The following is a 12594-nucleotide window of genomic DNA, read 5'->3' on the forward strand; positions in this document are numbered from 1 at the left end:
GAACGTGGTACTAGTGATTTCTACCTAGGAGGGTATCTGAAATCAACAAATCCTTACAACATTCCAAGCGACATGTTCTACCCACCCAAATTGCAAATGTCAACAAAGAGCTCTGACTTGAGAGAAACCATCAATATCGACATGCTGCAAACACACAGACGACCAAACACTGCTTGTATGAGAGCAGGCCTTATCCACTTGCACCTTGATACAGCGATTGCTCAAGGAACCTGTGCCGGGCGGTCCCCTTATCTGATCGCCTGCCCACAACCTCCGGGGCTGCTACCTCACTTAAAGAACCGTATTCACCTTGGTCATCGTCATGAAGCCGCTTCGCGGAATCGGATAATCGTTGTTCCAATGAAGGACGTTGCTCGAATTCTGCCTCTGGAACGAGCTCAACTGGCGCTGGGGCTGCAACCTCAGTGAGAGCTCCGAAGTTGTCACCGCCAGATTGTTCGGTATCTTGATTCGCATTCGTATTCGACCGAAAGTTATTGTCAGAGGAATGACCGCTCGAATAGGGAGGTGGTTCTGGCGAGTTGGGATGTTTCTTCCGACCGAAGCAAGAATTGAAGGTAGTGTGGAGTTGCTTCAGCAGTCCCATTTTTTCGACCGACTGGAAAGTGTGGAGATTTTAAAAAATGCTTTTATCTTCTAATCACGATTTAATTTCGCGTTACCGCTATATCCGGGACTTCCCAGAATTTGATGGTCCGTTCGAAGCCACTTGGGTATTTTCACCGCATAATGTAATTTTACGCGTGGCAGTGATGACCTCTCCACGTTGTCTATTTCCTCGGCGAAAAAGTGATTTGAGTTTATTTGCATTAAGTCGTATCCTACGGTGGTTGAAAGGCTAAATCTTTGAAGGGCTGGTGCAGGAAAATAGTCAGAGCGATGGAATGGGTTGCTCGCGCTCGTATAACCAATAACAGTTATGAGAAAAATTGATATTCCCAAATGGACTATTGTCTGAGCTCGTTAGGGGCGTAGCAATGTAGATAAAGTGCGGATAGATATTTGAGCCTCTCCAATATGGCGTGGACAGCAGCGTCAGCGGACTGAATCCAGTCCGCCAAGCTGCATTCCTAGTATGCTAAGAACAACACAGTATAAAAACTTCTAGAGGTAATAATTATGGAAGAGACATACAATCCCCGAAAGAGTGACTCGATCTGGCAACTATGTCATCCTGAATATTCATCGCTTTTCCCCATCCCGGCACTCACGGCAAACACGGAATGATTTTCCCGGAAACAATTCGGCAACCAAACGCAGCTCTTGGTCTTTTTCTACTCAAACCTATCCTACGATCATTATTAGTACGTTGTGATACAAGCATTACTTTCTCCTTGAAAAGTTAAATAATATACCCCGTAATGGAAAATGCGAGTAAATTCCGGTTGGCAAGCACAATTGAAACGCGCTCATGAACCTAGCTAATTAAGTTAACAATCGAAGTGAATACTTTGTGGGAACCCGCCAAAGAGGCTTCGCTCTACCTGCTGCTCCAATGCATATATCTTCCATGGCCCATCTGCGGGGTTCTCGAAGTCAAAACTCGATTTGAAGTTTCGTTGCGGGCTTTAGTGTAAAGTCAATGATGGATAAATGGGAGGAGGTTGATTCGGAGCACAATGAATGACATCATGGTCAATCCGGACGGAGTATAATACATCCATGTTACTTGGTCCAAGGCAAGCGTCGCATCAAATTTTATTCATCGCAAGTGCGGAGAGGACAAAGAGCAGCGAATCTATATTACCACTATGGTCGAAAATCAAGGTAGCTCGTCAGAAAACCACCACCCTCATGAAGATAGGATATACAGCATGTCCGGCCATACCGCGGACTTGGACAATCCACCGGTGAATGGAGCAGTGAAAAATGTTCATCCAGCTGCTGCGACTCGGCAGGGCGCAATGGTATCGCAAGTCCTTCAGCCTCAGTACACGAAGCTAGCAAATCCTGGTCCACTGGGCTTGCTTGCTTTTGCCATCACAACCTTTGTCGTCGGTTTATATGAATGCGGGGCCGGGTAAGTTTGATTTCCTGTTCACATATTTCGTACAACTTCTGACCGAGACATTTGGCAGGCTACCAAACGAGAATCCCGAAGGAAAAACTGGCCCGAACCAGGCTGCATTCGGTCTCATCACTTTCATGGGGGGCACTGCTCAGTTCATCGCTGGAATCATGGAGTTTCGAGTCGGCAATACATTTGGCACAACGGTGCACTGTTCATATGGGGCATTCTGGCTTAGCTACGCAATGTATTTGCTTCCATACCTGGGCATTCAATCGGCCTATGGTGGCGAGACGACGCGTTCATACACCTTTGCTGTCGGAATCTATCTAATCCTGTGGGGTTTTCTGACCCTGATATTTCTGATTGCAGCGCTTCGTACGAACATAGCAATCCTGCTGGTGTTTTTCTTTCTTGTTCTTGCGTATCTATTCCTCAGCATCGCAAACTTCATCTCTACTGAGCATCCTGTTCCCAGCGTTCGGGCGAACAAGGCAGGTGGAGCATTTGCTGTTATTTGCGCATTTTGTGCCTTCTACGCTGGAGCGTCTGGCCTCATGATGCCTCAAACAACTTGGGTACGCTTCCCACTCGGTGAAATCCCCATTCCGGAAACCATAGCTTGAGAATTACATCGATGAGGCCAGCCTGGAATGCATGAATCTTCAGTACGGATTTAGGCATTCCATTTGAGGGGTTTTGTACCCGACCACTAAAGGGGATCATATGACGGAAGTTCTAAACCAATTTTTGATGAATTAGTTATCTCACCAACTTTACTTATTAACAGCGGAGACTTGTGGTCTTGAATGGAGAAAATAAGAGTAGTGTTGTGCACTTTTTGGAAGTACCAGTGATTTGAGTAGTTATCATTGTTCTCTCTTCGACGAAAATTATAAAATTGCTCTCATAAACCCTCGTCGAACGTTGTCACCGGGCCTCGGATCGCGTTTATGTTCAAAATGGCAGGTACCATTCCTCAATACGGCACGAACTGAAAGCCATCAATGGCACCCATGAAATTAATCACATGATATCATCTAGTTTGTCCTAGCCCAAGACTTATTTCCGCTCCAGCCTTCATAGCGGCTTCGATACGAAAATTCGCGCTACTACTCATGGAGTTTCTACCACGAGTCACATCAAAATATACTGCAGTTCCCTTCGTAATATTACATCCAGTGCTTCAGCTTCCCCGTGATCATCCGAATGTCTCGGTTCATATTATACTCCCCAATCGCCTGGGGGATAAAAAATACTGAGTGTTTGATGCCACTGGTTTTTCTCTGACCCTAGCACGACTATATTTCCGATACTACCAGTCCGCTCAAATACCATTCAACGTGCATCTGAGGGCACGTTCCAATTGCCTCCTGATTTGCTTCCGTGATATTTATTCCGAATGCTTCGTCGGTTGGCTGACTCGTCCGCTTTCTCCTGGAGGGCCCCGCTTCCAGTGACCGGTTCATAACCGCCAATCGGGTCATAAAAACCGCGTATATAGAGTCCAAGGTTGAGTGGATCGATTTTCCAGTGGAGACCAAGAAAAATTCCACATGTTAATGGTATCAAGCAGCAGTCCAGAATGCCATAGAAGATAAACTCGGAGTCCGGCGTAATCACATTGCCACCTTCACTGAGACCCCAGCATACAGGATAAAACATCCACAGAAACCAGATCCAGATGCTACAAATCGTGTGGACTCGCCAGACCTTTCGGCCTAGGGCTCGTGCGTAAGGGCGAGGTCCCCACACAAGACAATAACCTAGCATCAACCATGAAAAAACCCAGAAGCCGAAGTAACCTAACGATGGAGATGGTCAGCAGTGCGCACTTGATCAGCATACGATCACTCACCCCATTTGTAAATGCTGCGCACTACGGCTCCAATGAGAGCCATGGCCGCCATCACGCAACTCAGAAAGCATGCCCAAAGGATATGAACAGTTGGAGCAGCACACGTCAAGAGTAAGGCCAATGATAGTAATGGCCAGATTAAGAACCTATTTTGGTTTAATTTATATATTCGTAAGGGAAATATAGCCAGAACCGTTGCGGATAAGGAATACTGACCAGCCACAATAGCGGACCCACCAGATTTGACGATTTGCGCCAGAGACTAATCCGCTGCTGCGCTGCCACTGTACATCAATGGGAACCCAGCCAAGATTGGATGCCATGCTGTAGTATTCAATGGTCGCCATGAAGGCCATAGCAGAAAGAATATAGAAAAACACTCGACTGTTTGCGGGCCTCAAGAAGCCCAGCGCCAGGATCGCTAACGTTGTGAAACCCATAATCGACATGACTGCCCAGTACCAATCGGATACCCTCGCAGTAATGTGGATGTCGACATGTCGGTCACTCACGATGAATCGATCTACTTGAGTAGCTTGGTTGCCCCCCATATTTCGTATGTGCTGATGGATGTTCTCAATGTAGTTCCCAGGGGATGGGTTACAGGTGTTTGCATGAACACTGTGCGATCTCACCTTCGGGTAGGCACAATATTATTTAGAAGCCGATGAAAGCGGTTTAGGGCCGGAAAACACGGAAATCCCCGTTGGTTACATATGTACAATCCAAGTTTACACAACCAAGAATCGCGTACCCGAGAGTTGAAGGGCACAATAAACTTGTTGAAGTTAATTTCATTGTTGTAGCGAACGAGGAAATTTGTATGAACATGAATGGGAGATTAGAAATATCGAGAAATTTGTCGGTTTCTTTCGGCCTATTTGTATCATTCACACTGTTGATCGTCAAAGACAAATCAACCTTTCCCCTTTCCCGGGTACGAATACGGGGACACGGGAATTGAATCCCAAGCAACGGCACGATTAGCTTTGACAGACGGCCAAATCGAATCAGAATGACGCCGGCGCAGGCGGAGCATGTGGTCCGAGCAAAGCGGCTAAGACGGGAGGCTCAAATAACCATATTGTACTTTTCAACTGTTCATGGGAATTTTAGACGTCCCTTACTTTTCAACAGCCAGTAACAAGCTTTTGGTGAAAGCATGACTTTCTGACATGAATAATCGGCAAACCCGGAAGGTGTGAAATTAACCGGCCTAATTCACTAGACAGGCAGGGCGTGGAAAGCGTGAAAGGCGCGAAATAGCACTGGTTAATTGCACACATCTCACTTCTTACCTTTTATCAGTGACAAAATGGCCTTCTTGCAGAAGCTCCGATCATGCTTTGCCCTTCTTACGCACCGACGATCACAATGCGAGCAGGTAAAACCACTTCGCAGCGCCCGAGATAAAGACAAACCTGTCCACCCTAATACAGATTCAACCATCCAACAAAACCAAGAGGATTCGGACGTTGATCCATACGCAGCACTTAGTGAGATTGCCGCCCCTGAACCCGTCGAAAGGCTTACGGCGGCAGAATTGGCACGTCGTCCTTCTCTGGAACAAGGATATGCAAACCCCAGGGGTGACGTTTACGGGAACCTCAGTGAAATAGCTGCCCCTGAGCCTGTGGAGAGGCTCACAGAAGAAGAAATGGCACGCCACCCTTCGTTGGAAGACCGCCTCTCGGGGATTTCCCAACATTGATTTCCCACCGGTTGAGCAACTGCTTTGTTGTTTATGTCTCCTGTATAGTGCGCTTCTCATCTATCATGCATTTGTTACCAAGCATTCACGCTGCGATACGATGCTTATGTTCGTCTTCGTGTTCTTCAGTGCAACGGTCTTTACAAACATGGTTACCACTCCTTTTATACGGAAGAGGAAGAAATGAGAGGGAAATTTGACGCGGTTCTCGAAACAAATGGGAACATTTCAAAATCGTGCAGAGAGTCAGGGTTTGGTTCAGGTTTTATAAGGTCTGTGGCGGTCGGGTCGGGTTAGAGCGCAGCGCAATGGAACACCAGTCATGAATTTTGATCTCCTTGCTAGCAAGGACTATGCTGCTATACAGAAAATGACGTAGAGTTTCGAAGAGTGATTTCAGGGTCTAGTCATCAATTGGGTAAAGAGCGGGAGGGTCGTTCCCAATAGTCCCCCAGCTTGTGGTATTGAAAAACAGCTATCTAAGCCTGTAATTGAAACCTCGAAAGGCAAAGGTCGCTTGGTGTATGAACCGCGCGACATGAGAAAAGAGTTGAACAGGGAATGAAGAAGGGTTTGCTTGTGTTTCTTTTGTTTTGATCTTGAGTCGAACACGTTCTGAAAACTGGTGAGCATCGGCACGCTTGAAACGATGTACTCTCAGCACAGACAGTGCACTAGCAATGCCTTATTTTTATCGCCAGCGAGTGCCTCGGAAAACGTGGAAAAACGTCAGACGCCACGATGTTTGCTAGATAGTCCACCTATAGTCTGCCTCGAGCGGAAATTCATCACAAAAGATACCATACCTTCATCTCGCCCGGGCAATCCAGGCCTCATTTCTAGAACCCGGCTCCAAGAGTATTTCCACTACAGGACGGGTTGACATAAATTTCGCCTTCTTGTCTCTAGCTCGCTTCTTATCTCTAGCACTGACGATACAGTACACAAAGTATGAACTCCCACCAGTTAGTTGGGAGCCAAGCAATACATTGCGGTTTAAGCCGAGGAAGTACTGAACATCAATCATCAATTAAATCACAGAAGCCATCTTGATACGAAACAATGCAGCCATGCAATATCCAGGGATATCCTTACTGCCTAGGCTATTTACCATGATGCGGATGAGCAACCTTCGTCAAACCTTCCTTCATCTTCGACATTACGCCCTGCTTTTCATTGCTTCCAGAAAATCCCCCGCCATTCTTTGAATCCTCGCTTTCTACGTTATCATCAGCGCTGCCTATAATTTCATACCAAGAAAGCCAGTGACCTACTCGACCCAGCAGGCTGTTCATCCTTTGTTTCCTTCCGGCCTTCCTTCTCAAAATCGGCGGCTGGGTGCGGCGCCGGACCTTGAGGCCCCTTCAGCGTCTCTCTGCTAACGCCGTGATCTTCCATGATCGCAGCTGTCCCGCGACGGCCCTGGTGTACCTGTTTTTGGGCATTCTCATCGACGTGGGTGTTATCAGTATCGCGTTGCTTCTTACCATCGTCAGCCTTGGTGCCGGTATTAGTATCTACGGTAGAATTGGATAAGCCGGCGGCAGCGGTGTTCGGCGAGCCCGTGGCGGTAGTGGAACCCATATCCGTAGTGGGGGTAGCAGAGGGCCTATCGGAAGTAGAGCTAGCGGCTTGTTGAGGAACACTCGTCAAGGACTGGCCGTCCGGCTTAGGTTCCTGTGGTGCGGTGTTGGCATTCGAGGTAGAGGCGTCGGGTTGTTCTGGGTTTTCGAAGATAGTCAGCTTACTGCGGTCATGGTGTGGGCTGAATGAAAGCCTGGGGCCTAGAAACCGGGTGCTTTTCCATGTATTGCAGGCCATCTGAGATAGTAGGCTCTCCACGGAACATGAATCCAAGATGCACTTACCGTCTCGGTTGCCGGCGTCGTACGAGTCATTTGCGGCGCCTTGACTCTGCACGCCGGAGATACGTTCGTCCTGTGATTGTTCGGCATTCTGTGGTTGGACATCAGTGTCATCCCGAATGGAGTGCGAGGCCATGTTGATCACCTTGTTGACTGCTTCCATGTTTTCTGGAGTACCAGGTCGTCGACGGTATGTACTGGTAAAGGGTAAGGTATGCTATGATGAACAAGCTAAAGAGCAGGGCAGGGGAGAGCGAATCGATAACTACAAGATCAGAGGGCAGGTAGGAGGATCCGGTCAAGATAATGTCGTACTGAACGGGTGAAAGAAGCAATGATAGTTACTTATAGGAAAGCTCCGAGCCGATGGCTCCCTGAGCCATCAACTACGTCAGAGTAATCTCAAGGGTACACATGAAATCACGCTTGTATTGGAATCGTAGGAGCTGAATAGACGGTAATGCACAATGAGGGCAACAACGTGGAACTGTTGATCTTGACATCATTGACGTCACGCCAAGTGCTGCGTTCGTGGCTTGACTTCGCCAGCCCGCCCAATGCTCGACCCACCCACAAAAGAACCTGCCCCACGGGTCGGCTCAGGTCGGCAAACCCTGGGTGCTGAGAAAAGCGGTTTGGGCCCGGAAAACACGGAAATCCCCATGGGTCACTTACAATCCAAGCTTACATGAACGGGAATTGTGAGGACGAATTGTTAGAAAACGTGCAGAGCCAGAGCTATCAATAAGCATTAGTTGCTATTGAGAGCACGTCTTGGAAATTTATCAATGATACGTAGCATATTTGTCATGGTACATAAAATCCTCGCCAGTCGAGTAAGCAGTCGGTCTGGGTGTATTTGGACACTGATTTTGGCACTGTCCAGTGCCACCACTAGACCGTATTTGTGTGAGCAAGTGGTTTCAAAAGAACTAATAATATGACCCATCAGGGGATAGTTGAAACGCATGGTACTGTAGCTCCAAATTCATGCACTGCCAATGTAACTAAGCGCTTGCTCTTATCTTCATCCATCAGTATCTAACTTTGCTCTTCTGCCAGGTCATCATGGATCTGTTTTTAGACAATTTGGCAAGCTATCTTGGTTTATGACGTAATGTGCAATTCCTTCAGGCGGACTAGAGGAGGCATTCAGCGGGGAATTAACAGTTGCTCGGACATTCCTGTCTATTCCGGTTTTCCCGTCCTAACCGGTCTCTTGGCGGGGAAACTGGGTCGAACGAGAACTTCTTCGTGGGCCTGCTTGCTCGGGAAGGGGTAACTCTCCAATTTCAGAGACCACGTCGGTAGTTCAATTTGAGCAATGACGTTACTTGGTGTGAATATATCATATCAATGGACAAACGTTATCCAAATAAACATGGATTGCCTTTTCTACGAACGACAAATAGATGCACAAATATTACCGAAAAGTTTGCAGCACCTCCAATTATACACTCTTTTACTGCTTATTCTTTATCACAGAAATCACGATGGCGAAGATTATCCATATCATCCGCCATGCAGAAGGCTTTCACCAGCTCCCCCGTGATCATCCGAATGCCTTAGTTCGGGACCCGTCTTTGACACCTAAAGGCATTGTACAAAGCCGGCAATTCAACCAGCGCTTTTCCTATCACGCCTGTACCGACTTGCTCTGCGCATCTCCACTTCGTCGGACGATTCAAACCACAAACCTCGCATTTGAACCTGAGATTCGGAAAGGATTGAAAATTCTCGCTCTTGCAGACGCCCAAGAGTCGTCCGACGCACCGTGCGACACAGGGAGCGATGTATTCAAGCTGGTCTCAGAGTTTGGAACTACATTGGATGTTTCTCTCCTTCGCGAGAGGTGGTATGAGAAGAAAAGTTTAAACAATACCAGCGTAGAGGCGCTCCGGGCACGTGCAATCCGATTGAGGAGGCTACTGCGAGAAAGACCCGAGAAGAATATTGTGCTTGTCTCACACGGTACTTTTGCGCATTACATTACAGAGCATGTGGATCCACAGGGACACCAAACCGGTAAAAAAAATCTCGTTCTTATACGTTGATTATTCTCTGTTGAGGTTCTTCATAGTCCAATTATTCTGACGCTTTCTGATTCGAATAGGCGAATATTGGCGCAACGTCATGTGGCGAACTTACAGTTTCAGTTCTGGTGACGATGGGGATGCAAAACTGCTCGAAACAGATGAGTCCATAAACAGACATACCGACAATTGAAAGTTACTTGCAGACCCACATTTCCATCTCATTCGAAGGCAAAGGCGGAGAGGTTGACATATTTTTCGATATGAGTTTGATGTGGTAAACAATTTCTACTGTGTTGTTCTCAGTATACTAGGAATGCAGCTTGGCGGACTGGATTCAACCCGATGACGCTGCTGTCCACACCAGATTGGAGAGGCTCAAATATCTATCCGCACTTTATCTACGTTGCTACGCGGTTAACAACCTCAGACAATCGTCCATTAGGGAATATCAATTTTCCCCATAGCTGTTATTCGTTATGAGAGCGCGAGCAACCCATTGCCTCGCTCTGACTATGAAGTTTCTTCCTGCACCAATCCTTCAAAGAGTGGAGCCTTTCAACCACCGTTTCATTTCGATGTCAACTTTAGAAGATTCTCCCTTGTCAAGAAGCCCATTTCATAGAGCTCGTGTCCCCCGAGATTGGCACAGATGATAACAAAATTCATGACAGAAAGCAGCTTTTATTTAGAAGTCATGGCTGGGAACCAGGCAGAGTTTTGAAAGGCAGAGGATATTACTTGCGGTTAGGTCGGTGGTAGGGATACGATGCTACAGAGGCGCATGAGTTGTAAAACCACTGTAGGATACGACTTAATGCAAATAAACTCAAATCACTTATTCGCCGAGGAAATAGACAACGTGGAAAGGTCATCACTGTCACGCGTAAAATTACATTATGCGGTGAAAAGGTCTGAATAAAAAGGTCCTGGGGGAGAGGGGGGTTTCCCACCACGGTATTAGTATCTCAGGATGAATGATTATTCAGATGATCGACTGGTTGTCAGTCACGCACATTTACTGTGCGTTGTATTATATATGAAGGGATACATAAGAAAAGTGAACCAACTAGCTTCGGGTAGTATCCGGTTCAGAGCATGGAAAAGTGTATAAGAAGTACCTTACTCATCGTCCTCGACGGCTTTGGTACGTTTGTTGGAATCTTCGGGCGTAGCGACCTCCAGGTGACGGTAGAAACCACCGGCCCACCAGCGAGGATCCAAATATAACGACAACAAGCAGTGTGGCGCCGATGTTATCCATGATAGCTGCAAAATAACCTTGGCTATTGGCGCCTTGAACAATAATAGCCATTTTACCAACAAAGGATTGGCGGGCGGTAGTAGTGACAATATCGTAGGCCTTGCCACGCTTGCAACCGGTGGTAGAGTAGCAGACATCGGTCATATGCTTGTCAATAGCGAAAGATCTACTAGAGACGGTAGACTGATCACAAACAAGGAGACATACACCGGAATGAGCCTCATGGGCATCATTCTTCTCCTCAAAAGTATCGTTGCTTGGTTTTTTCAGAGACTCCTTGTAGATCTTGAAGTTTGCGGGCTTGGAGTAGCCACGATCAAACGGACGTCAGCTGGACTAACTGAGCCTTCCTCAGTGACCACGGCATCACTGGCAGCCAGCTTACGGGCCAAGATCTCGTCCTAATCATTACGAACAACCATAGCACGCAACGCAAAATCAAGCAAGGACGTCAGCAGCCTGCTTCTCCTAGTACCGACCGACTAAGACGTTCAACGGCAGGATATTACTGATTATACCGAGGGCTCCATAACCGAAATAAAGAGCGAAAATGAGCGCTAGGATGGGGTTGAGTAGATGCATGTGAGATAAAAAGCCAAAGAGTATTTCTATCACATCCCGTTTCGTGTAGCCCATCCCAGAAATCGGCTTAGTCGCCGAAAAAGAGAAAGGAAAAAAAAGGAACGATTTTGGCTGACAATTATCTCAGGGTTGGAATGATTTTGACAAATCTTTGTCAATCTTTGCCCCAGCGTGAACTATTTATTCCCCCAAATTCTCCATCAGCTACCGCAATTGTTGAGAAGCGGAAACAACGAGCAACAAGACCAACTATCTCGAAAAATTTGAATCAAGTTAGATTGCTACTGAAGGCGACAATTCATTCATCATGAATAATTTCTAATGATAATTGGCTTAGCGCCTTAGTCGAACACTACCAGCGAGGCTGGTATCCAACTTTCCTGAATTTAAAGAGACTCGACAAATCAGAGCATCACCTGTCTCCTAAGAAGCGTTATTCATGTTAAAGAGCTGATGCCCGTTACAAATAAATGATATCCTTGTCCTACCCAATAGAATATCTCCTGAGATGTGTAGGTTGTTATAAGAGAATTGGATCAGTCCGCAAGTAATTTCCTGGATATCCATGACTTGAAACGCCTCCAACGCACAGAGACTTCTTGATCGTGAAACCAACTTGTTTCAAAGGTATAGACCACCCGTGGTCGCCTCAAATGATAAAATGTGCGTCGACAATACGGACAGCTGGCGTCTTGAAACCGAAGCCAAAGGTCGATACAAGGCAAATGAAAAATGTGACCGCATGGAAGGCAGCGGTAGGAAGACTCGATACCAAGAGTGTCCCAGCATAACGCACAGCTATCTGGAAGAGTACCCGGGTCTGCCCGATATTAGAAAAAATAAGAGAGCCGATTTTGCAGTTATTATCCTTGAGGATGCCTACCAGTTGTACAGTCCTGGATACCAAAATAGCATGGCATTTGAGCGTACAAGAGCTCTTTCGCCGTCAAGCCCCCCGGCTCAGTCGGGGATGGCGCATGTACGTAATAGTCGGCCATAGAAAATGAACCTAAGCAAACTAGCTGGTTGAAAACTAGAGGTACAAGCGTTTCCTAGACTGGATGGGAGACTCCGATCTTCCGCTAGCTTTTAAATCATCTTTCTCTTCCGTACTTCCCGTTCTTCCCGGATTGTCAAGCGCCACTCGCGAACACGAAAAGCCATTTCGCCGTCAGATGATCAGGGTGGTTTATCAATTAGCATCAATATTCCTTCTACGTTACGCATTTTGTGCCGATTGATCTCCCTTCCG

At 46.9% G+C, this 12594-nt stretch overlaps 8 protein-coding genes across 8 annotated transcripts; 4 read left to right on the top strand and 4 right to left on the bottom strand.

Moving 5' to 3' along the window:
• Positions 1 to 190: 190 nt before the first annotated feature.
• Positions 191 to 607, bottom strand: N7503_006454 (uncharacterized protein; the record flags this gene model as incomplete). The annotated part of the gene is made up of 1 exon (XM_057066001.1): positions 191 to 607. One exon carries the CDS (start codon positions 605 to 607, stop codon positions 191 to 193), a length of 417 nt encoding a protein of 138 aa, XP_056921470.1.
• A 1165-nt stretch (positions 608 to 1772) lies between these two features.
• N7503_006455 (acetate uptake transporter family protein) lies at positions 1773 to 2655 on the top strand (the record flags this gene model as incomplete). Its single annotated transcript, XM_057066002.1, has 2 exons — positions 1773 to 2041; positions 2100 to 2655. The coding sequence occupies 2 exons, from the start codon at positions 1773 to 1775 to the stop codon at positions 2653 to 2655; spliced, it is 825 nt and encodes a 274-aa protein (XP_056921471.1).
• Positions 2656 to 3367: 712 nt separating this feature from the next.
• Positions 3368 to 4438, bottom strand: N7503_006456 (opsin family protein; the record flags this gene model as incomplete). The annotated part of the gene is made up of 3 exons (XM_057066003.1): positions 3368 to 3834; positions 3888 to 4033; positions 4104 to 4438. The coding sequence occupies 3 exons, from the start codon at positions 4436 to 4438 to the stop codon at positions 3368 to 3370; spliced, it is 948 nt and encodes a 315-aa protein (XP_056921472.1).
• A 764-nt stretch (positions 4439 to 5202) lies between these two features.
• N7503_006457 (uncharacterized protein) lies at positions 5203 to 5598 on the top strand (the record flags this gene model as incomplete). Its single annotated transcript, XM_057066004.1, has 1 exon — positions 5203 to 5598. One exon carries the CDS (start codon positions 5203 to 5205, stop codon positions 5596 to 5598), a length of 396 nt encoding a protein of 131 aa, XP_056921473.1.
• Positions 5599 to 6701: 1103 nt separating this feature from the next.
• N7503_006458 (uncharacterized protein) lies at positions 6702 to 7626 on the bottom strand (the record flags this gene model as incomplete). Its single annotated transcript, XM_057066005.1, has 3 exons — positions 6702 to 6838; positions 6873 to 7319; positions 7467 to 7626. 3 exons carry the CDS (start codon positions 7624 to 7626, stop codon positions 6702 to 6704), a joined length of 744 nt encoding a protein of 247 aa, XP_056921474.1.
• A 1330-nt stretch (positions 7627 to 8956) lies between these two features.
• Positions 8957 to 9689, top strand: N7503_006459 (phosphoglycerate mutase family protein; the record flags this gene model as incomplete). The annotated part of the gene is made up of 2 exons (XM_057066006.1): positions 8957 to 9488; positions 9577 to 9689. The coding sequence occupies 2 exons, from the start codon at positions 8957 to 8959 to the stop codon at positions 9687 to 9689; spliced, it is 645 nt and encodes a 214-aa protein (XP_056921475.1).
• A 933-nt stretch (positions 9690 to 10622) lies between these two features.
• On the bottom strand, positions 10623 to 11342 carry N7503_006460 (Plasma membrane ATPase; the record flags this gene model as incomplete). The annotated part of the gene is made up of 3 exons (XM_057066007.1): positions 10623 to 11045; positions 11102 to 11161; positions 11244 to 11342. The coding sequence occupies 3 exons, from the start codon at positions 11340 to 11342 to the stop codon at positions 10623 to 10625; spliced, it is 582 nt and encodes a 193-aa protein (XP_056921476.1).
• Positions 11343 to 12003: 661 nt separating this feature from the next.
• N7503_006461 (uncharacterized protein) lies at positions 12004 to 12342 on the top strand (the record flags this gene model as incomplete). The annotated part of the gene is made up of 1 exon (XM_057066008.1): positions 12004 to 12342. One exon carries the CDS (start codon positions 12004 to 12006, stop codon positions 12340 to 12342), a length of 339 nt encoding a protein of 112 aa, XP_056921477.1.
• Between the last annotated feature and the right edge of the window lie 252 nt (positions 12343 to 12594).

Source organism: Penicillium pulvis, assembly GCF_028828015.1.
Source record: "Penicillium pulvis strain IBT 33274 chromosome Unknown contig_3_segment0_segment0, whole genome shotgun sequence".
NCBI classification, from domain to species: Eukaryota; Fungi; Ascomycota; class Eurotiomycetes; order Eurotiales; family Aspergillaceae; genus Penicillium; species Penicillium pulvis.